The sequence below is a fragment of the Chiloscyllium punctatum genome, chromosome X, assembly GCF_047496795.1.
Source record: "Chiloscyllium punctatum isolate Juve2018m chromosome X, sChiPun1.3, whole genome shotgun sequence".
In the NCBI taxonomy this organism is placed as follows: Eukaryota; Metazoa; Chordata; class Chondrichthyes; order Orectolobiformes; family Hemiscylliidae; genus Chiloscyllium; species Chiloscyllium punctatum.
Genome location: NC_092791.1, coordinates 32,363,900 through 32,388,623, shown reverse-complemented (window position 1 = coordinate 32,388,623; position 24,724 = coordinate 32,363,900). Strand labels below are relative to the sequence as shown.

Genomic DNA, 24,724 nt, shown 5'->3' with positions numbered 1-24,724 from the left:
GCTTTCTGCTCCTCGGATGCTGCCTGACCTGCTGTGATTTTTCCAGCACCACTCTAATCTCGACTCTGATCTCCAGCATCTGCAGTCCTCACTTTTGCCTAGCAGAGTCTAATCAGCCTCCCTACCTCTGTATTTGCAAAACAATAGAATTAAAACATACAAAGACTCTCAAAACTGATCCCGATGGTTCCTAACCAGACCTTTTTGAATAACCAGTCCTGGATTTTGTGAGTAATTGATTCCAGACACTGGATTTGTAGCTTAAACAAAAGACTTAGCAATATATTAATAACATAGTAACTTTAGCAAAGCAAAATTAAGCAATAATCTAATGTCTATGATTTAAAATCCAATAACCTTTTTGTTTTCAACCCTATTCATTCAAAAGATGGGCAAATAAACACAAATTTAAAGGATAAATTTTAAACAAAATAACAAAACCATCCAGACGACTGAAGTAATTTTCCCACAGCTATATTTGTTTCTTGGTTGGTTTTCTGAAGGTGTTAATCAAGGCCACCTTTTCAGTTCACTGAGGACAATTCGATAATGCTTATAACTTAGCTGTGGGAAGTTCAGATACTAGAAGCTGATAATGGCAGGGAGTTTCCAAATCTTCATGATGTAGATCAACAGCCAGACTCCTCCTCTTCCTCCTCAGAAATCCCCAGTTCAAAATAGTTATTGAGTCACAAAGATGTATAGCACAGAAACAGACCCTTTGGTCCAACTTGTCTATGCCAACCAGATATCCTAACCTAATCTAGTCCCATTTGCCAGCATTTGGCCCATTATCCCTCTAAACCCTTTCTATTCTTATACCCATCCAGATGCCTTTTTAAATATTGTAATTGTACCAACCTCCACCGCTTCCTCTGGCAGCTCATTCCATACACTCATCACCCTCTGTGTGAAAAGGTTGCCACTTAGGTCCTTTTAAAATCTTTTCCCTCTCACCTTAAACCTATGCCCTCTCGTTCTGGACTCGCCCATCCCAGGGAAAAGACCATGTCTATTTACCCTATCAATGCCCCTCATGATTTTAAACCTCTATAAGGTCACTCCTCAGTCTCTGAAGCTCCAGGGAAAACAGCCCCAGCCTATTCAGCCTCTCTTTAGCTGAAACCCTCCAACCCTGGCAACATCCTTATAAATCTTTTCTGAACCCTTTCATGTTTCACAACACCATTCCGATAGAAGGGAGACCAGAATTGCACAGAATATTCCAAAAGTGGCCCAACCAATGTCCTGTACAGCCGCAACATGACTTTCCAACTCCTGTACTCAATACTCTGACCAATAAAGGAAAGCATACCAAACGCCACCTTCACTTTCCTATCTACCTGTGACTCCACTTTCAAGGAGCTATGAACCTGCACTCCAAGGTCTCTTTGTTCAGCAACACTCCCCAGGACCTTACCATTAAATGTATAAGTCCTGCCCTCATTTGCCTTTCCATAATGCAGCACCTCAAATTTATCTAAATTAAACACCCATATGCCAAGATCCTGTTGTACTCTCAGGTAACCTTCTTTGCTGTCCACTGCAAATTTTGGTGGTATCTGCAAACTTACTAATTATGCCTCCTATGTTCACTTCCAAACCATTATATAAATAACAAAAAAACAGTGGACCCAGCACCAATCCTTGTGGCACACCATTGGTCACAGGCCTCCAATTGAAAGGCAACCCTCCACCACCACCCTCTGTCTTCTACCTTTGTGCTAATTCTGAATCCAAATGGCTAGTTGTCCCATTATTCCATGTGATCTAACCTTGCTAATCAGTCTACCATGAGGAACCTTGTCAAACGCCTTAATGAAGTCCATATAGATCACATCCACCACTCTGTCCTCATCAATCCTCTTTGTTAATTCTTCAAAAGATAACTCTGGCCCCTCCCTCTGTTTGACCATTATGTTCCCTTTCAAACTTGCTGGTACAATTTTCACGTACTGACCTTGTAATGGCTAAACATCTGTTATCTGGTTGAATCTATTGCTTCCCCTTGAGGTGAAGAGTCTGTAGAATCCTTTGATGGTTTGAGAGGCCAGGCCTGGAAGGTAATTTCAGGTTGGTTCATGATCAAATTGGGGGGGTTTCTCAGAAGAAGAGTTTTGGCTGTTGGTGCTGCAACATGAAGATTTGAAAGCTTTCTTTTTTAAAAAAAAGACCAAGCAAACAAATCATCTTTCAGCTCTCAGCTCCAAACTAAAATATATCTTAAAGAAATCAATGAGGGTTCTAACACTTAAATATGTGGGAGTTACCCGCTGAACCAGTGCATTCCTCTAGAATATGATCCTAAAGGGTTGGCATCTGTTTAATGCCTAACTTTTGCAATCTCTTTAATGTATTGATCTGTATTGAGATACAATTCTGTCGGTACTGGCAGCTTTCAGGATATTATTTAAGTAGCTACACAATACTATGATGCCTGATGCCATGTATCCATTTACCTATAAGTGTCACTGACGAACTTAGCCAAAGTCAGCCAGGGCTCTGAGTCGCTATCCATTAAAGATCATGGTGTGAATATAGGCTGGGATGCAGTCAGAAAAGTGTATTTGATTTTTTTCACCAAAAGATGGAGACTACCATAATGGCTGAGATTGTAGTTTTCAAGTGGGTGGTACCAGTTTGCTCAAAATCCTTCCTTCATGCAGGAAAAACAAAAAAAAATTCTATATCCAGAAGATCAGACAGCATCTAGCTAGGAAGCATAAGAGATGTAATTGGTTGTAAATGTGTGAAAATGGGAGGGAAGAGTTAGTTTTTTTTTGAAGGAAGTAGCTTGGTCATGTATAACGTTTGAAGACTGTGTGGGAAATGGGGTAACAGAAAGCTCAAGGAAAATCTTGAATCCTGGTGGCTTGTTGAGTTACATACAAATTATTATTTACTTCTGAGATTTGGCTATGAATCCACTCCAGACTAATAGATGGAATTATGAAAATATCCCTTGTCAAATAGTGTTGAGGTAGCCCCAAACTGATTAATTATGGACTCTATTAATTTGTGGGAGTCATATACATACACAGCCCACAGTGATGATTGGTGTGAGGAAATAAAGCTGTGATACAAAATGCTACAGGAGAGCAATCTTGAGGTCAGAGTGAAGGCACATTGTAGTGGTGAAGAAGTAGCTCTGCTTGTATCAAATGTTTGCTGTACCTTTATCTGAGTGTGCTCATTGTTATCATGAGGTATTATTGTTCCTTAGCACAAATGTCACTTGTCCTGATCAAGCCAAAGAAAAACTTTCTCAGCCAAAAGAAGGCTTTGGGATCATGCTGCCAAGTTCTCAGTGTATTTGATTCAGTAAAGTTGATCTTTTAGCTGATAGAGATTTTCTTTTTCTCCAACAGTATGAGTCAGTGGGAAGCCCTAAAACAACTTGACACAAAGTACTTGGAGCAGTTGGATGATCTGTACCAGAATGAAACCTTTCCTATGGATGTTCGGGAATATCTCTCTCATTGGATTGAAGCTCAAGACTGGTATGTTCAATCAGAAAAGAAGAAACAGAGTTCTATTTAAGAGGGCATTAGACTGCTTTTCCTGTGTTATATGCTGTACCTTTACCCACTTCTGTACCTCTTAATTTATAAATGTATTTATTAATTTTGAAGAAATGCTACAATCACTCACTACTTGGGTTTGTGTGAAAAATGAATGAAATATGAAAAGAATAAATAGATTTTGATGTTGTTATTATTGTCACATGTACAGCGATGCAGTGAAAAGTATTGTACTGCATGCTTACCAGACAAATCATACCTTACTTAAGTACATCAGAGCAATAGAACAGAATATAGTGTTACAGCTACAGAGAAGGTGCAAGAGAAAGATCAACTGTAATATATGAGAAGTCTGATAACAGTGGGGAAGAAACTGTTCTTGAATTCGTTGGTATGTGTTTTTAAACTTCTGTATCTTCCGTTTGACGGAAGAGGGTAGAAGAGAACATAACCGGGATGTGAGGTTATGTTGTTCGATTATGTTGGCTGCTTTCCCAAGGCAGTGGGAAGTATAGATGGATTCAATGGATTGAAGGCTGTTTTGCATGATGGACTGGGCTGAAGAAGGGCTCATGTCTGAAACGTCGATTCTCCTGCTCCTTGGATGCTGCCTGACCTGCTGTGCTTTTCCAGCAACACATTTTCAGCTCTGGTTCACAACTTGTGTCAAGACTGCAAGAAATTACAGAGCAGTTCCCAAACCATGCTGTGATGCATCTGGATGGGGTGCTTTCTATGGTGCATTTATAAAAATTGATAAGACTCATTGTAGATTGGAGATTTGTGTAAATTCTCAAGTCAATGATCTTTACAATTATTGCTTTCCTCAAATGGACTTGAGCATAGCCTTGTCAAACTCCTGCAATCTGTGCTATGAATGGGTTCACTGCTAGGTTCAAGCTCTGTTCACAATCTTTTTCTTTCGTTATATCCAGAAGTGCTTTCAAGCACCACTGAATATTTTTTCCCCCACTGCAAACCACCTGTGGGACCTTTCACCTGTTATTCACTGCCACTAAATTGCCTGAGTTTCCGATAAATCAAATTACCTTCAGAACCTGTTAAGGACAATGCAATGGCGCCAAAGGTGAGGGAGGTTCACAATCTTATTTTCTATTCAATCTGTTCAGGAATGTTTTGGCACCACATCTGGAGCAGGAGGGACTCTAACCTCGGCCTCCTGGGTCCCACAAGAGTCCCTGGGTTCACAGTCTTAGCATGCTGGACAAAGAGTCTCCAGCTATTTTACACTCGAAATATTGACTTCTGCACCTCCTGGTGCTGCCTGGCTTGCTGTGTTCTCCCAGCCTCCTGCCTGTCTACTGCAGCTACTCAGAAGCAGCATAAGCAGCAGCATTGGCAGAGGTGAAAGTTCACTCTTCTGCCTGCATTCTTAAATAAGGGACAATCCATGACAAAAAGAGACAAAGTTTTCTGGAGGAAATGAAGCCATGCGGTTGATGGGTGCATTCAATTTTCAATTCATGTCCTTTTCTTGTAATTCTAGGGAGAAGGCTGTAACGAATTATTCACTGGCCACTATCCATTACCAAAATCTATTGGATCAAATCAACAATCAGTACAGCCGCTTTATGCAGGAGAAGAAGTTTGTATGTCAGCACAACTTCAAGAAATATAAGCAAAGTGTGCAGGTATTGTACTGCTGACATCCTACAGCTACTTATGTTTATTAGATAATTCAAACTCATTGCTGTCCAATTGTTTGCCATCTGAAACCGATGAATACTGATAGGTTGTCTAGATCTACATTGCTGGAAATGAGAAGTTTTGGTTTCTGAAGTTACTTTGTCTTCCATAGGTCTTTTTTTTTCCTTCTTGTCCATTTTGTTTTGTTCAACAAATGATTTGTTCACCATTTTTCACTCACTCCTTTCTTCATATACCAAGCTGCTCAGGTAGTGAATATTAATGGACTATTGGACTGGAGAGAATGCATTACAGCTGAGACTGAACCTATTCTAGCTAGATACAGATACCATTTTCCAGCTGTGGTTTCTGGATTGTAACAAAGGCTACACAATTGATTTTTCCCCAGTTTCTCTGTGTTCCAATTCTCACCTCAACTTGATCCATATAGTTGTTCCAGCTAACGTTTCGAGGAAGCTGAAACTGTTCTTTCAACAACACATTTGAGTCTCATTCTTCTACCCTCCGTTCCATTTTTATCCTGTTAGCGTGGTCTGACTCCTTCAACCGAGAAAACGGAATAGAAGGCCTGTTTCCAGGCTGTGTAGTTACCTTGCAGGTGGCAAATGGGAACTGCTGTAAACAGCCAGATGTGAAATTGCCTGTTGTTGGGATTCTTAACTCTGATTCGGTAGGGTTGTGCAATTAAACACGATGAGTGTAGAAATTTTTGTTATCAAACCACTTGAGGTACTATGGATCCCACCAAATAGCTCAATGGGGGTGCGGGGTGCAGAGTGCGGAGAAAGAGGTGTGGTGGTGGTTGTGGCATAATGGTAGTGTTTCCACCTCTGATCCAGATTCAAATGCCACCTGTCCTGAAGGGATGTATAATGTGACTAACCTGTAACTGCAAGATTGCAGGTTTGATTTAGAGTCCTAGAGATGCACAACATGGAAACAGACCCTTTGGCCCAACCCGTCAATGCCGACCAGATATCCCAACCCAATCTAGTCCCACCTGCCAGCACCCGGCCCATATCCCTCCAAACCCTTCCTATTCATCTATCCATCCAAATACCTCTTAAATGTTGCAATTGTACCAGCCTCCACCACATCCTCTGGCAGCTCATTCCATACACGTACCACCCTCTGTGTGAAAAAGTTGCCGCTTAGGTCTCTGTTATATCTTTCCTCTCTCACCCTAAACCTATGCCCTCTAGTTCTGGACTCCCCGACCCCAGGGAAAAGACTTTGCCTATTTACCCTATCCATGTCCCTCATAAATTTTGTAAACCTTTATAAGGTCACCCCTCAGCCTCCAACGCTCCAGGGAAAACAGCCCTAGCCTGTTCAGCCTCTCCCTATAGCTCAGATCCTCCAACCCTGGTAACATCCTTGTAAATCTTTTTTGAACCCTTTCAAGTTTCACAACATCTTTCCGATAGGAAGGAGACCAGAATTGCATGCAATATTCCAGCAGTGGCCTAACCAATGTCCTGAACAGCCGCAACATGACCTCCCAACTCCTGTACTCAATATTCTGACCAATAAAGGAAAGCATACCAAACCCCTTCTGCTCTTTGTTCATTGATTTTGGTTGATATTGATATTTGTGGGCACTGCATCATTCCTTTGTATTGGTGGGTGTATTCTAACTGGCCTCCATGTTCCTGGACAGATGATGAAATAATTCAGCCTGGATTAGTGTTTTTAAAAGCTATTTTCCCCGTTTTTAATGGAGTTCCAGCAAGTACCAGTTCAGGCTTATCAGTGATTGAACAACCTGTCAACACTGGTCTACATTTGCCTTTAGGAGTAATTACTTAAATGTGGTACCAGAGATAGGTGGAACCAAACTTTAGAATAGACGGAAATAGATGTGGGAAGAGAGAAATACGTGTAACTGCAGTTGTAAGTCCTGAGCTAACTTGACAGCCCTTGGTAGCAACTGGGTGCTGCGAACTCCAGAGGTTTTATCATTTTGTTTTAAGCTTGTGTCCACAATATAATTAATTACTGTCTACCAATTTTGCTCCCAGGCCTGTTGCGCTGGTGCTCTGATCAACCACCAGAAGATGCACGAGAGTGGTCTCCGTTAACTTTCCCTTCCTATCGTCTGCAGAATGGAGCTCAAACTACCACAATAATGTGCATCAACACCACCTTGAAGAGGGTCCCCAAAAGACTTGGTGGTGTAATGGATTAGGCACTGATCTTTTAGATGTTTGGTTAAAACCCAGCCCAAGCTGATGGGATAAAAGGTTCCTGTCTCAACTGATTATCATGATTCTGTATGTGATATATGGGCAGTTTTAACATTATTCCTAGTAGGTATGGGTAGTGGGTTCACAATAGGAAAGTGCACAAACATTGTCAGATTCTGAGACTACAGAACGGTGAGTCTGGGAAATAATTTCTATCACATTTATGCATTAAAGAACACTTTTTGAAGTTGGAACAGAGGCTTTTATAGTAGAGAGTGTTCTGCTGTACACAATCTTGGAATCTTGAAGTTGGCTCTTAACAATAATTTCTTGGCTTTAATATCCCTCTGTTCAGTGAACAAGAAAAAAAAAATCCATGCACAGTTTAATAAATTATTCTTGCTGCTGTTTTGGTGTCAAATTGTTTTTGTGTTGTAAGCTCTGACTCTGTTTAGGAAATGGATCCAGGCTACTGAAAGGGATTTCACATAAAACCCTTGTATCAATGAGTCTGGGACTGTGATCATGCCAGTCAGTTGGGCTGGATTGAAACTCTGGCCCAAAGGTGAAGGGAAAGTGTTCTGACACGTCACAACATCTGTTTTATTTTGTTTTGATTTGAAGTGGACAGTTGTAAGAAACTGAACCTAAATGTGATCCTGGGGCTCAAGAGACCAGTGATAAGAACACAACTACCATGAAGAGTTGGAGTGATCAGTGTTGAAACTAATGTTTTTAAAAATGAAAGCTGTTTTCATTCGCTGACCTCTGTAAAGCACACATGGAGAATTTCAAGTCTGGTTCATGCTATTGAAAGTAGAAGTGCCATCGATCCAAAATAGGAACTGAGTATTGCAAACATTGAGATTTTTTTTGATTAAAAACATCAAGGATTTAATAAGGTATTTTGTTTAAGTAATAGTCTTTTTCTTAACCCCTCATTCCCCATATAATTCAAGCTAAGGCAAGCCTACCCTCGCATGTCATCCTCTACTCATGTATGTAGTGTGGGGCATTGCAGAGCACTCAAACACCACAAGGAAGTGAAAGAACCTGGGGTCTTTCTGGACACAGAGCTTCATTACCCCTTAGGATGGTACATCTACCCACAGTATGTCTGTCCTTGAGGGATGATATTCCATAGTTGTCAAATGGGAAGAGTTTCCTACTGACAATTAGCATAAGGTGTGCGTGCATGTTGCAAGAGAGTTGGCCACACTTGGTGAGACTGATCATTGTAAATCACATGAGAAGGGTGAAGTAATATGTGAGATACCTGTAGTCCAGACTGTTACAAAGCACTAATGTGATCAGACCCCACCTCTTTGCACATATTATCTGTGAAATGTGTTGCTAACTATTGATGCATCCTGGTGAATCTTTGTGGGAGAGGAAGGGAGGTTTTCATTCTAATTTCAGCAGTCTTTTGGAATCAGATATTCTAATGTACTTTGATCACAATCTCATCCAAACTGCTCTTTTATCATGCTTGCATGCAGTGTAGTCTGTTAAATTTGTGTATTCTAATATTGAATTAGCATCTTGAAGGACTTGTGGTAATTTTAAAACCAATATTATAAAGATGTATCTCTTATCTTAAATATTCTACTCTATTCTACCAGACCATTTTTCCATTAACTTATGCTGAATTCCATATGATGGAGTGCTTTGCATAAGAAAATGAAAGGGAGTCTGGTTTGCTCGTTTTATAATTTGCATTTGTGGGTAGTTAGTTCTCTTCAAGCAGTTATTGTATTTGCTTTTTCTACATCTTAAATCTTTCACCTTTTTAGTTGTTATTACTAGCTTGCCTCTAACAAAGACTACATTGAAATGTCATGTGTCTAGTATTGTTTGCGATGCAAAAGGGGAGAGGAGAAAAGGATCTATAGTTTTAAAAGTTCATTTTCAAACTGGCTGGCAGTTCCAGTTTGGATAGGCTGCTGGTGTTTTCAGCTCTGACCATAGTGGTTATAAAAGCCACAGCTATAAGCAGATAAATGTATTTCTGGGTCAGTCTATAACTGAAGCGCAAAAGATAAATATTTTGTTTCAAAAACATAGCTTCAATACATAAGCATACCATCTTGGCTGGTATTTAAGTGAAGTACTGAAAGTGTTGTTTCAAAATAACACCTTTTAAAAAAGTTAAATTGAGACAACGTCAAGTGGATATACAGAGTTCTGCAGTGAAGTTTGTAAAACTGGGAGTTCGCCAGAATTTTACTATTGGCTGCTCATCTCTCTTTGAATCTCTGCATTAATAAACCACCTTTTCTTTGCTACTATCTGTTCTGAAGAAGGGTCACTGGAGCAGAAGCATAAACTCTGATTTCTCTCCATAGATTCTGACAGAACTGCTGAGTTTTTACAGCAACTTCTGTTTTTATTTTTGATTTTCAGCATCTGCAGTTCTTTCAGTTTTTTGCTATTTGAATCTTGCTGTGCGCAATATGGCTGTGGCATTTGCTGATAATCATTACTGCATTTCAAAGGAACTGGTTTTGTGTAGAGGAATTTTTGATACTGAGCATTCAACAGCATTTTCAAAGCCCAAATGTCTTTGGCCCTACTGGTTTATCTGGCAGACCATTCGAAACAACACTACTTTGAGTAAATTTATAAATTTGTAAAAAATTAACATGGGCATGCTCTCTCTCTCTCTCTCTTGCTGTGTCTTCTGTGAATACATGATGCACCTACTCATATTGAATCTCACTTAATGGGAGGGGATGGCTCTTCTTTGCTCCCAAACATGTCCACAACTTATCAAATTATAGGAATGAATCCATATCCTATTGATCTATGGTACAGTATGCAATATCCACTGCTGAATCTAAAGTATGAAATGCTCAAAAACTATATAATCAATGTTGCAACTCCAGTTTGCCTCAACAACTCTGGCTGTGGTCACAGCTCTGGAAAGTTTATGCCCATTCAGTCGCGCATGTATATTTCATTGCTGATGCAAACAAATTTTCACTTTCTCATTTTGGACTTATGGGGCAGCAGCGCTAAGAACTGCTCTTTTCAAAGCTTCATGCCTTTGCAATTCAAACAAGACAGTAAGTGGAATGTGCATAAAGGTTGGGTTGTCTGAGCTTTGTTTATTTGCCCTGGATGGGCTTTGGAGAAAGGGTGGGGCAATATAGCTGCAGTTTAAGTGCATGTTTATCTCATCATACATTCCTGATCATTCTGATAGGAATTGATCTTAAAGATTCGCTGCCATATTCTGTATTGATTTTTCACAAAAAAATTCAAAGCATGTAAGAAAAAACTAGCAATACCATAAAGTGAACATACCAAATTGTTGTTCCTTTTATTTGGCCCTTGAACAAAAGTATATGTTTAAATATTCTGGAGTTCCGCTAAGTTAACTAATATTGCACAAAACTGCAAGAATTATGCATGGTCCAGGCAACTAAACATATCCAAGAACTAATCAGCAAGTGCCTTTTTGAAGCAAGCCCTTTCAAGAGCCTTGCAAACTTATTAAAATAACTTCAGGAAGTTAGAAAGTGGAAGTTCTCCATGCTGCTTCAGCCAAACATTATCCCTCATATGTCTCTGATCATAAAGAATTCCAATAATGTCTCTTTGATTATAAGCCGTACAAGCCCTCAAACTAAAAAAAAGGACAGAACAAACTTATCAGCTGAGGTTATTTTAATTAAACCAAAATAAATAATTAAAATAATTGAAGCACAGCTTCAAGTAAATACGATAAAAATCAGACAGCAATTTAATGACATGCCCAGTTGACCTGGAATGGACTGCCTAAAGGGATGGTGCAAGCAATTTCACTACCAACTTTCAAAGTGGAATTGGATAAATCTTTGCAAAGAAAACACTTCGAGGGCTATGGGGAAAGAGCTAGAGAGTGTGGATGAATTAGATAGCCTTTTCAAGGAGCTGGTACCATGATGCCAATGCTCTCTTCCTGTGCTGTAAGATAAAAGGCAGGACCCACGGTCATCACAGTAGAACCTCTCCCTGTATTAAAGGTAGTTATGTTAATGCTTTGGCTTCTCTTTCATTAGGAATGTTATGGAGAGGATCCTGTTCTGTTGGCAAAGGTTGTCGCTGCTCGACTGAAGCAGGAGAAGACGATACTAAACGCTGTTGTAGAGGATCAGCAGGTATGAGGAATACAAATGAGCTGTGAAAATCATGGGTTTATTTAGTTATTGATTCACTAACTTGTTCTTAAAAACCCAGACTGACAGACTATCTGGAGCTTTCCATTCCACTGATCGTTCACAATTTGGGGTTGCTAATCTCGTCCTGGTGCAAAGTCACCAAGGCTGCTGTTCTTTGATGCGGTGAGCTGACATCCTATGATGTGAAGCCAGCTTGTATTGATACGTTTTCTGTGCTCCTGGTTAACAGCACATGCAATGTTGGGTGCATCTAGTATCCAAGGATGTCACCTAGTGCCAGAGTTCTTCAAGGGCTGTTGCTTGCCCTGATCTTAAAAAAAAAAGGGGGAAGGAATGGCCGCAACAAGCGCAAATAGCAGAACAACTCCATTTCACAGGAAGTTTCTGTAAGTGATGCTGGAAGAAGCACTGTGAAAAGTGCGGGCCTGTTTTGAAGGTGAGAATGACTCTCCAGTGTAGAGAAGCAATGGAGCTGATTGAATGAGCGAATGCTGTCTCTCCTGGGTTAAAGTGTAAATATAATCAGCTTACTCTTGGGTAGGTTACCAAGGTAAGTCCTGTTCACATGTGCAAAGTGGCTTGGCAGTACAGCAGTTTGTTGGTCCAGCCTCTCAATGAGAGTAAACAATGCTCTGGTAACTGTTGAATTTACTCTCAAAATGCAGAAGCTTGGTCTTATTTGACTAGAAAACTTTGTAATGCTACCACTGACCAGAATGTACCCTCCACAAACTGCCAACGTCATATACCTACATAATGCATATCCATAGACTTGCATTCATTTTGATGCTGGTTGCAAATGTTCCTCTGCTATCTGCCTGCAGTCCTGCAGACAACAGTAACGTAAGAAAAACCAGAGGGTGGGTGGGTCTGCTGGATCCATTAAACTGATCACTCTTGTTTGCTGATGAAGAGAAGGCCCCTGGGGGTTTAAGCTAAAACAGTAGATTGGATGGGGATTCTACTTTACAGTATTAGCCCTGTTCTTTGCTAGGCTCATTTAGTAATTTAAACAAACAAATTATCGACACATCCCCATAATTGAATCAATGCCGAACCATGCTCCAGAGCCTCTGCCCATTATAAATAGACCTTGCATAGAAAGCTTGGTTTCCCTGCTGGATCCTCCCAAAACAGTCACTTATTTTTGTGCTTGTTGCCAATTACCTGCTCAGCTTGTTTACATTGACGATGTTTCTTTCCATTTCGAAAACTAATCACAGCCAGTGTGAAATTCTGGGCTGTTCTGCTTGGCCTATTGGAATGGAGAAGAGTTTTCCTAATTAGCCTGTCACTCTGTTGCCCTGTCGCACACTTGCCCTTGGGGGGAAAACTAATAAAACTTCCTCAAATGCGACCACTCCAACACAGAGCCCCAGATATCATTGCTGGTTGTTTTTTTTTCAAATCCTGCATGCAGACAGCACAATCTGCTCAAAGCCAGACTTAGAAACTGTTCCAGGACAAAGGCACCAACTGAGTAGTCCTTCAAAGTCTCTACTGGGTTTACGTTTCTGTGCTCATGCATCTTCCAAAGCAAGATATGTATGTGAAATGTTTAAACCTGCTGCATTTACAGCACAGAATGAGGCCATTTCCACCCATCTGGTCCATGCTGATGCTGTGAAAATCAACCTAGTCAGTCCCACTTCCTTGCATGGTTCCCATAGCCATGGAGGATTTTTCCTTCAAGTACCCATCTAATTTCCTTTTGAAATGATTTGTTTCTCCTTCCTCCACCTTGTGAGCTGTGAGTTCCAATCTGTTGCTGCTTAAAAAAAAGTTCTTTCTCTGGTTTCCCTGCACCTCTTGTTCAATGGTATTAAACTTATGTCGTTTAGTCCTATCGCAGTCAGCTGAGGAGGAGCCATTCTTTGTTTAGAGAAGCTTTCTCTAAATCTGTCATAACCATGCACACCCATATCAAACCTCCCTCTCAACATCCTTTGCTCCAAGGAGATTTTCCATTCTAACCTTTTTACAATTTAAGTCCTCCCACCAAATGAGAAATCTGCACACACACTCATGGACCCTCTCAACCTTTCAAAAATGCAGTGACCAGAGCTGGATGCAATACTCTGGTAGTGGCCTCACCAGAGCTTTATAAAGGTTTAGCATAACCTCCCTGCTTTTCCATTCTCTGCCTCTATTTTTGCCATTTGGCTGCATTCCCTCAAGCATAGAGCCTTACTGATGACATGTATGCCACTATTACAAGTCTCTACCCCAAGTGGCACAACTTTAGGAACAATGGATGGTTTCCCTTCATAATCTATCTCTGGTCGTGCATATTGCTCGTAACTCTGGGCAAATAGGGTTGCCATCATTGCCTGTAAACTTGGATCAGGATCTACCACTACAGCAGTAGCTCTTCACCGCCATCTTAGTCTGCTGAGAAGTCAAATTAAATTACTTTGCTGATTGATGATTATTGTAAACTAAATGTTATTTGCTCTATAAGGTGCAGTGCAGGTGTGTTTCTTTTATGTTATTATGCAGCTTAATATTACACACTAGGACATCTTAGGCTGACTTCTGTAAAGTGTCACTGACCAGACTGAATATAAACATGGCAGATTTTTCCTGCAAGTGTTTTTATGACCCATGCTACAATCTTCCATTGGGGTTGCTGATCTTCAGAAACTCAGACACCAACACGATGCATTTTAAAGTTAATCTCTCTCTTCCTGGAAAGATTTTGAACTTTCTCTATTAATGATTTTGCAAAGGTTTTCTGATTGTGCAGAAACTGCAGCATCATTCCTCTTTGCTAGGCTTGTTTGTAAATTGGCAAATAGCTGCAGCAATGCAAATCATACCCAGCAGGTTTGGGCAGATGGGTCTCTGGTGTGTTCTCTTTATACCATCGTTAAGCACTAGAAGAAGAGTTCTACTTCATCATGGAACATGCCTGCCATTGCCCAAGGGCCCTAGTGTAGAGGATATTGTGATCTTATTTGGGCATGGCAAAAGAGACTTGTTAACTTGCTTTGTGAAGTGGAGGTTGCAATTACAATCAGTCAATCTGCCCTGTGATAATCAGCACACAGTATCTGGGACTTTCCACAACATGCTCTCTGATACTTGCAAGCCACTTTGGGAACCATCTTGCTAAGTGTGGCACTCTGCAGTAGAGTTTCTATAAAGGAAGTAACATTTTGGGACCTAAAGCATAAGCTTGGCAGGGTACATAGCCTTTACTGACTAGGTACCACGCATGACTCTGCACTAGAAGGAACCTCAATGTGGTATCATGTTTCTTCGCTAAAGCTTCATAACCTCATTGAAAAGAAAGTGTTGCATGAAGGTAACTTTTAAGTAATATCTTGGAAACAGCCTTTTCTTGACAGGCACTTTGAACAAATGCTTAGGTAATGGTTCTCCAGAATAGTGGAGCAATCCTCTGCATTCTTGGCTGTTGACCCCTACTTTGTCATAAAGTACAGCTAGCGTGAATCTCTTGGCACCTGTTTACTGTATTTGGTTGCTAACTCCCCCTTCCAAAAAGTGTGCCATGCAACTTTTTAATCTTCATTTTGCTTCTGATGCCAACACGTTTCTTCCTCATTTACTGTTAAGTGTAAAGTTTCAGGGTGATTGCGTTCACTTGGTTGACGACTAATCTCTGTGTATCTGTGACCTGTGCTTTGACTGCAGGGGAGTCCAGAATTTGAAGTCATGCTTGAAAGATTGTGCACATCTAGGTTTTCCTAAATGTTGTAGATCAGGAAAGAAGAGAGATGTAATAGCAGATTGTAGGCAGAGACATTTTTTTTTCTCCTACATGTCCAATGCAGAAACATGGTTTAGATGTACAGGAATTTGGAAGCTCTGATGAAGAGTCATTGAGACTCCAAACACTAGTGTGCTCTCTCTCCATAAATGCTGTCTGACTTGCTGTGTTCTCCAGCATTTGTTTTCAGTTGAGGAATTTGGAACCAGCGATGAAAGAAAATCCAAAACATAGGTCTTTTCCAAATCCTTATCAGAGCTTTTTCTTCTTTCTTTTGACTTATTGTAAAACTGCAAATTACCTATCGGTGTGGAAATAAATTTACGGAACAAATTTTGATTGTTCAACCTACACCATCTTCAGTCTGAAACAAAATCACTCTGACCTTGGGTGTGGAGCTTCAGTATGGGGGTGACATTTGTACATGCTTGCTCAGTAACTGTGCTCCACGTCAATGTTGACTCCTCCTTAAAAACCTATGAGAAAATAAGCCTTTCACTAAATATTTGGAAAACTAAGATCCTCTTCTAGCCAATTCCCATAGCAAAACCCCTCCCTTGTTGAGATTTTGAAGATGTAAATGACAATATTGGTCGTTGAATCCAATGTACCAGCTCAGCCAACTGAGGGAAAGAGTATTTGAGGACCAGGATCTTCAACCAGAGAGTAAAGCCATTCATAGTTCACCAGACAGCGGTGATTCTGTGCTCCTATTTTCCATGAAAACTTGACCAATCTTTCGAGGCACCTCTGAGCACTGGAGATGTACCACTAGCAGTGCCTTCGCAAGATCCTCCAGAATGGGTGGAAAGGAAGATAGTCCAACAGCAGCTAACTTGCCCAGTATCTGGACACTACTTGCTCAAAACTACCTTCACTGTGTGGGGAATCAAGTCGTCCTCCATCCCAAAGGATTGCAAAAAGAGCTAACTGGAAATGAGCCAGATAGAGTACTCCTGGTTTGTGTAATTTGAGTTTTAAATGACATTATTGCCTAAGTCTTTCACTGTACCAAATTCTATCCACTTTATCCAGGATGTCCAAAATCGGTTTCTTGATGCCACAGGCACTACCTCTGAGTTTGTACAGTCACAACATATCTATTGATCAGCCTTATGGTAATGCGCCCTCTGATTATACCATGTCAGTCTCTTAATCTACTGCATCCGACTTAAAATGAGTGAAAGACAGTCTCTCTGTTTTTTTAACAGGAGCTGTTACAAATTCTAAGTATGATATTTCAGTGGCCGTAACCTAGCTTAAAGTGGATATGGATTTGCATTGTGAAGTAGTCTGTGACTTTTTACTTCCTAGAGAGAAAATGCAAAAAAGATAGAAATTTAAAAATAACTGGGTGAGGGACAACAAAAAAAAATCTGGAGGATATTTTTTCTATTCAGAGAATTGTGTGTAGGAAAGATACTTTTCCTGATTATGTTGCTAAATGTATATACTCAAATCACAACACAAAGAACCCTACAGCACAGGAACAAATCCTTTGGCTCACCAAGCCCACACTGAAGCATGACACCTTACTAAACTAAAAACCTGTATTGCTCTATTTCCTGCCTTTTTGTCTGTCAAGATGCCTCTTTAAATGTTGCTGTTATATCTGCCCCCATCATCACCTCTGGCAGCACATTCCAGGCACTTACCACCCTCTGTGTAAAAATATCTTGCCTGTCACATCTCTCTCTGTTCAACTTTTCCCCTTTTATCTTAAACCTATGCCCTCCAGTAATTGAAGTTTTTACCCTAGGAAAAGGACTCCAATTATCCATTTTACACATGCCCCTCATAATCTTGTAAACCTCTATCAGGTCGCCTCTCAGTCTCTATCTGGTGCCTTGGTCCTGCAGTGCAGTGGATTACTGTGCTATCCCTTAAAGGCTGTTTACTTGGTGTAATTGTTTGTAACATAAGACTGATCTGCATGTTCTTCATATTGAAACAGCTGCTGTCTTCTTTCTAGACTGTTTTGGATGCAACCCAACATGTGGACTGTGAAAGACACCAGGACATTGACCAGAAAATTACTGCCTTGAGAAACAACGTGCAAGTGAGTGCTGCATGTGATTGACTTATGGTATTCCACAGCTTGCACGCTTTGCTTTGAACTGTTAGAAGCTTTCCCTCTTCTATGGTTTCTTTCATACTTTGTGTAAGCTGTATTGGAAGACTTCTCTTGCTGCGACTTCAATAGCATAGCTATTAATTTGCCATTTTCCCCCCTTTCTATAACAAGCTATAGATTAAATAAAAGGTGGAAATTGGGGTGAAGGGACACATTATGTTTCAGGAGTATTTTTAATTGCAATGAGTACAGTAATAAAGCAATGCCTGATTTTGCATAAGTTTATTACTGTAACACTGGCACTTGGTCAAGTGTGTAAAAGAATCCAATCAACTCCAAAGATATGGATTTCTGTGAACTCATTGGTAGTCTGAAGATTAATTTCGCCGTTGCTAATTATATTTAAAACTGTTATATACAGACACGTAAGCAGGAGTTGAAATTCCTAGAGGAGCAACAAGATGAGTTTGATTTCAAATACAAGACTTTCAAGTGTCAAGGTGAGCAGCGTTTTGTGATTTCAATTTGCTAGTTTAGCTCTGTCTCTCTGAATCCTGCGACAGGTTGGTGAGGGCATTGCAGCAGAAATTCTTTATCAATTGTAAAGCTTGATGATAAAGTGATTCTACCAGCTCAACAAGAGTGCGTTGTGATCTCTAATCATAAGTTTTTTTTAAAATTGGTATTTACAATTTTTAAACTTGTTTGTAGTTCGTTCTTCTGAAGAAAGTAACTTATCCTGGATATAGTTACACCAAAACACAGTTCCCCAGTAGCTGTTCCCCTCTTGTCAGTCTAGACAGTCAATGGTTACCATATGGTATAATGATACTTCAAAGGAAGGCGGTGACAAACCAAAAGGATATTGCCATTCAAAATGTTTTGGAATTTATTGACTAAAATGCTTTGTTAACATCTTGCCACCAGGTGAGCTGGATAGAAACAGTTTTCCTTTCCTGAAGTGATATGCAGTGTTAATGGAGGCTCTAGCTGTGAAATTCAGTTGCATCTTGCAAAACCATGTTCTCTCAAATATTTTATGTCATGCAATGTGTTTATGACCAATTCCATTTTCTTTCAGAATCACACAGTTCCCCTGAACAAGTGCAGGAAGAAATGAAAGTGCTGCAGGATATGCTAAATATTCTGGACAGTGATAGGAAAGTAAGTAATAATCTACACGGTTGTTTGGTGTTGGAAGTGCATTACTCAGACTTATCACTTAACCTGGCACACTGAAGGTGCATTATGCAATTATGATGCCTTCTGTCTCGACTGAAGTCAACTAAGTAGCTAATATCGAAGTTCCCAGGATTTTCCTGGTCTTTCGAGTGGAGAAACTGAGATTTTTTTGGAATTTTATCTTTTATTTGGAAGATCTTTTATTTTATATTTTGATTAATTTATAATTCTGAACTTCTGCCACATCCATGAAATATCAAGTCTTCATGTTTCCTTAGGGTCTAAAACTTAATTGTGTTTTTTTGGTTTCGAAGTAAAATTGTCATGTTGAAATCTTTATACTGAGGAAATACAAATGGCTGGATATTGTTGTGATATGAAGTTTATAAGTGTACCATATCTTTTTGTCCCCCAATCACTTTAACCTGATAAATTCCAACTATGGAATTTTTCCTTTTCCTATTTAAATCCTTGTATCAATTATCACTTTTGCTGATTGCTCAATCCTCAGAGTCAGGCTCTGTACAGCTACTTATATGCACAATTGGATTTATTAATTTATTTTAGTTTTGTTTTTAACAAGTCACTCATTTCAAGTCTATTAAAATGATGATTAATGCCAATTAATTGACTCCTATTTCATTTTTCTCCCTCTTTGGCCAGGTATTGTCTGAATGGGCAGGTGCATAAACTTTCAAGTTTTTACAAATTGCCTTCTGAGACACTGTTCAGAGATGTATGATATCTCCATTGTTTTCATTTCCTCTCCTCTTCCCCCTCCTTCCCTTGGAAATTGACTGCCTATTACAATGTTAAGGCTCCCCTCATGGGAAGAACATCTCCTAACTATGTGCCAGTGTTGATATTTGTCCATTTCCTAAACCAGCCATTGATTTGCCAGAATAATTTGTGATCAGGTTTGTGCTGTGGTCCTGTGCCTATTTGAGGGCTAGATTGAGATTTCCCAAGATAATTTTAAAATAGGATCCATATAGCCATCAATGTGAGAAGATTTTTATCTTCGTGGTAAGAATGTGAACACTTGTTTGAAAACCATTGAAAGACCTGTATGTAATCTACCCTGTCCAATATGTTATGAGAATTTTATTGTGACTTTGGCAGAATGTCATTCATAAATTCCAAGAGCTTTTAGTGGAAGTTGAGAAGCTACTGGACACGCTGGTGAAAGAACAGTTGGCAGACTGGAAGAGGTGCCAACAGAAAGCCTGCATTGGTGCTCCTATGGACGTTTGTTTGGATCAACTGGAGAACTGGTATGCAAAATGTTAGATTATCCTGATTTGAGAGAGACCTTGTGGTCTCTAATTCAAACCTTGTCCAATATATGCAAAATTGCCTGCATGCGCTGCTGGAAAGCAGTCAAAAAGGAATAAAACCATATCTGATTTGCTGATGTTTTAATTTTCAGTTTTCTTGTGATTTCCCATCCTTTATGGTTATTAGTTTTGGTAACAGTTGTGAATGTATAAAAAGGACAGTGTTTGTTTCATGTGGCCAGCTGTCCAGGGGCGAGTTTTCATATGAAGGTAAAATTTAGAATCTTCCTGAACTAAACTCTGCTATTGATTATCTCTATCTCTACTACCTCATAACCTTTGTTAAATTATGACTTACAGGTTTACTGCAAGTGCACTGTGTTTGTTCGAAGTGAAAAGATTGCTAAAGAAACTCGAGGAGCTGGGAATTAAACTGACCTATGATAAGGATCCTTTTATAACGCAAAGACCTGCTTTAGAGAAACAAGCTGTGACTCTATTAACTTGCCTCATCAAAAGGTGCTTGGGAGATTTCTTTTACATTTAGTCTGTTTCTTCAGTACCTGCATACTTTGCCTGAAAGCTCTTACTGTAGCAGCTGTTATAACAGAAATTTTTGCACAAAAGTTATTGTTTGCGAATTTTTAATTCTGTATTAACTGTTTTAGCCAAAGATGGAATTGATTGTATTCCACAATCATTACATGAATTATTGAAGCTTTTAATTAAAGTCTAATTAAATTACTCATCATATATTTTCCCAGAGCAGCAAAGTGTCTTTACCTGACATTATATATACAAAGTCAGCAAATAAATCTGTAGAGGTGGTGGTATAATGGCAATGTTACTGAACTAGTAATGCTCTGAAGGCAGGGATTTGAATCCCACTATGGGAGATGGTGAAATTTGTATTCAACACAATCTGGAATGAAGAATCTTAATGTCCTTCAGGAAAGGAAATTTACCCTTACCAGGTTTGGTCTGTATGTGACCTTCCTGATGAAGGACCTCTGCCCGAAATGCCGATTCTCCTGCTCCTTGGATGCTGACTGACCTGTGCTTTTCCAGCACCACATTTTTTGACTCTGATCTCCAGCACCTGCAGTCCTCACTTTCTCTTTGTGACTCCAACCCATAGAAGTACTATCAGCTCTCCAGTCAATCAAGGGAAATTAGGGATGGGCTAAAAATGTCAGCCTTGCCTACATCCTATGTAAGAATGACAATAATGAAGCATAAGAGGAGCATAAACACCAGCATGAACTAGATGGGCCAAATGGCCTGTTTCTGTGCTGTGTACTCAGTGCATTATCACCATTTCGTTGTTTCCCATGCCATATACAAGTCAGGAATTGGATCAATTGGGAATGAGATTTTCATTACTAAATTTGCAGGTAAAATTCTGGGGGAAGGGCCTGGGGTTGGAGATTCTAATGTATAAATATCAAGTATCTAAGTTGGTGGAAACAGAAAATCTTTAAATTCAGGAGACCCAAAACCAATATAATCTTTTAAAATGCTGTTTAATGGCAAGAGTTTTAACAATATTATTTACTTTTAATTGAAATAATTTTTTTTCATATAAATATAGTGCATTTGTTGTGGAGAATCAACCTTGTATGCCTGTTCAGAGTAAGATGCCTCTGGTGTTGAGAACTAGCTCCCAGTTCTCTGTTAAGTCACGGTGAGTACAGGTGTTGCCTTCAGTGAAGTCGTACAATAATGTTTAAAATACCTGACTGTTTTATATGTGAAACAAGAAATACCTAGGGGGAAAATGAAGAGACAGGGATCAAGTAGGGTGCTTCAATAGTAGCAATAAGTCAGAAAATTGTCTTTTCAAGTTCAGATCTAATGACTGGAGTACATAATCAAGGCTGGCACAGCTCGGTGTAGTACTGACTGATATTGCAAACTTTGAGGTGCCATTCTTTGGCCGAAACACTAAATTGAGGCCCCGTCTTCCCATTCGGGTAGATGTATTTTTTTTAAAAAAGTCCAGTGGCAGCTATTTTGAAGAGGAGCAGGGGAGTTTTCCTGGTGTCATGAGCAATATTTATCTCTCAATGTCTCAAAAAATCGTTAGTCGTTTATCATGTTACTTTTTGTGGGAGCTTTCTTTGTGAAACTAGCTGGTGGAGTTCCCTACTTTATGACAGTGACTACACTTCAAAACCACTTTATTAGCTAAAGTGTTTGGGAGCATTAGGGCTTCATGAAAGACGGTGTATAAATGCAATGTCTATCTTTTAATTCAGCTGGCTTCTACTGCACACAGTCTGTGTAAAGCACCAGAGCTGCAGGGTGGGTTATGTGTGTTGCTATTTCCTCCTATGTTTTTGTTATAATGGAAATTTTATAGGTTGATTTGACAAATGGTCAATGCACAGTCTGTGATTTACTGAAGAGCGACTATTACTGCTGACTGCTCTTTTCATAAAATCTACAGCATCAGATGAATTGCTGACCTTTTAAAGTTAGAAAGGATGTTGCCAGTTTGTGCACCATTCAGTCTATGCTGCTGCTTAAAAGCAATAACTTCTGGGCAGCGTTCCATTTTGGGGTCAGTGGTGCATTATAATGAGGGAAAGTGGAAATAATAATTGTTTCAGAAATATGGTCTTAGTGAGTATATTTTCTCAAGTAGGAAAATCTTAGGTACTTCTGATTGTTGCTGGCATTAAGTTACAAAATGTATTCTCAGAAGAAAGCGGTTATGTGACTACTGTTGGCTGGGTTATCAAACAATTTAATTAAAGCGAACAATTTTTCATAAATAACTTCACTGTTCTTTTCACTGATATTTATTTTGAAGACTATGGCCGTACTCATTTGAAGAATAAGTTGTCTAGAAATGTTTTACAGGACAGACCAGAGTCTGGATGTTGAGATGATCCCATGGCTTATGCGGGTGTTTGATTAGTGCAGTGGGCTTGCACATTTGCATTCTGCTGATGGCCAGAAATGATTCCATTTTATGATGGTTCATACAAGTCCTCTTCCCTCTTCTATCTTGCATCATGGTTTGAGGAGAGCAAATGGGGGAGGGGGAAGAGTCACCAAATGTCCCCCCACTCTAATCCCCAGTGTATCTATAACTCTCACTCTCATGGAAATTATATAATGTAGTGGGCAGAGCTAAAGAGTTTAAAATTATAGTTCTTGAAATACATGATCTAATGGATATCCTGTTTTTTATAATTCTGTTCTCTTGCAGACTTTTAGTGAAACTGCCAGATTTAGCAAATCATATTATGAAAGTGAAGGTTTATATCGATAAGTAAGTGATCAACAATAATACTCCTGTAATGTAAACGTGTATCCTAATCTTCTTTTGAATAACTTTTGTCTGATTCTCTTTGGATTAAGGGACCTGAACTGTCCAGAGAGTTGGTTCTGTACGTCTATGACTCACCAGTACAATGCTTTTACAAGGAAAAAGCAATCCCATCAGTTGCTTCCTCTCTTGTATCTTGATGGTGAAGCATTGAGCTGACATAAAACAATCAAGAGGGCTGGCAGCACTTTGCTGTAATATTTGGGTGTAATTACTTTGGATTTGTATTTCTCTGGAAGTGGGAGTCCTTTACTGTTGGGAGAAAAACCACAAGATCAGGCTACCACTTCTTTGCCTTGCCATTTTTTCTCTTTGTTTCGAGTTCAGCATTACTAGACAAAAGTGCTGAAATATCAGTATTGTTGATGCTTGTGTTGCAATGTCCTAAACACATGCTTAAATGTACACAACCAAGAAAGAAAGAGCAGATCAAAGTACCCGTTTCTCTATTCAGCTGCTGCTGTGCAGCAAAGGGCGATTACCTAACAGTGGGGGCAACTCTATATATTGTTAAATTATGAGACCTCAGTGATGCCTTTCCCAACTCTGCTCATGCAACTCCCTGCATTGACCTTGCTTACACTAGATCAGTTATGTTTGTTGACGAGGTCACTAATCAGTGAAGTGCACTTCCCTCGTCCACTTCAATGTAATCAGTGTTTTGTTGTCTGTTCAGTTCTTGTAATGGTTCACTAGTCATGCTGCCAGGATGTCTCGATCTGTGTTGAGTCAACTGATTTCAGCTAGAACAGAAATCTGGGTAATACAGTTTGATCTTGGATAGTGGAGGAAGGAAAGCCCTGGTTCCTGTAACTGATTGTTAACTCCTGCTCGGAAATGTGCTGTATAGTATACTGGGCAAGAACACAATGGACTTGGCTGTGATTTTCTCCCCTTTGTTTAAATAGCCTGCTGGTAACTTAGGCAAAGACCCACTTTAGCCAAGATACTGAAAGTCACCTGACATCTGCAGAATTGTACTCCATGAGTCAGTACCTACCAAGGGAGGAGGGAGAAGATGAAAGGACAAGTGGAGAATACGTAAATGAAGTTTTGTCATCTCCGATCCTAAATAGTGAACAAACTGCACATTATCCAGTTGTCAGTTGTTTAAAAGCAGTAAGACTTTAGGTAGATTGAGTATCTTGCCTCAGGTAATCACCTTCTAGTAAGTGTCTAACATTGGGAGTAACTGTTCCTGGTGAATGTTTCTAACATTATCAGCACTCTGTCTCTAAGATGTTAACAGACTTGTTAAGGAGAAAGAAAACTCCTTCTTAAAAAGACGTTGAAATGTGCTCCTTTTAAGGGACTGTGTTGATTGAATATGACTGTATAATATATAAACTTTGTCTTCAGCAACAATTTTATGTTCTTGTCTTGATAAACTCAACAAATATAACCATAAAATATTTGTCAACCAATCCTGTTTTATTTTTTAAACTTGCAGGAATTCACCAAATGGGAAAGGGTAAGAACATTTTTCTCTCTTCAGGGAAAATATCAACTTTTTTTTAACCAATCTACTTTAAAAGAATTTTCATCACCTCTGTCTTGATGAAAAAATCATCAGGGATATGATC

The 24,724-nt window shown here is 39.6% G+C and overlaps 1 protein-coding gene across 2 annotated transcripts in view; it reads left to right on the top strand.

Annotated features, from left to right (window-relative positions):
• LOC140471112 (signal transducer and activator of transcription 3.1-like) overlaps positions 1 to 24,724 on the top strand; it is a 74,700-nt gene that overhangs the window by 11,874 nt on the left and 38,102 nt on the right. Inside the window, exons 2-12 of one of the 2 annotated variants that reach the window (XM_072566997.1) lie at positions 3,369 to 3,500; positions 5,029 to 5,173; positions 11,419 to 11,517; positions 17,244 to 17,330; positions 17,767 to 17,845; positions 18,427 to 18,509; positions 19,650 to 19,801; positions 20,165 to 20,323; positions 21,396 to 21,488; positions 23,022 to 23,084; positions 24,592 to 24,612. In XM_072566997.1, coding sequence (XP_072423098.1) covers positions 3,370 to 3,500; positions 5,029 to 5,173; positions 11,419 to 11,517; positions 17,244 to 17,330; positions 17,767 to 17,845; positions 18,427 to 18,509; positions 19,650 to 19,801; positions 20,165 to 20,323; positions 21,396 to 21,488; positions 23,022 to 23,084; positions 24,592 to 24,612 — 1,112 coding nt within the window. In that variant the 5' untranslated portion in view covers position 3,369. The remainder of the gene's footprint in view (positions 1 to 3,368; positions 3,501 to 5,028; positions 5,174 to 11,418; positions 11,518 to 17,243; positions 17,331 to 17,766; positions 17,846 to 18,426; positions 18,510 to 19,649; positions 19,802 to 20,164; positions 20,324 to 21,395; positions 21,489 to 23,021; positions 23,085 to 24,591; positions 24,613 to 24,724) is intronic. The other variant, XM_072566998.1, reaches the window with a different exon arrangement.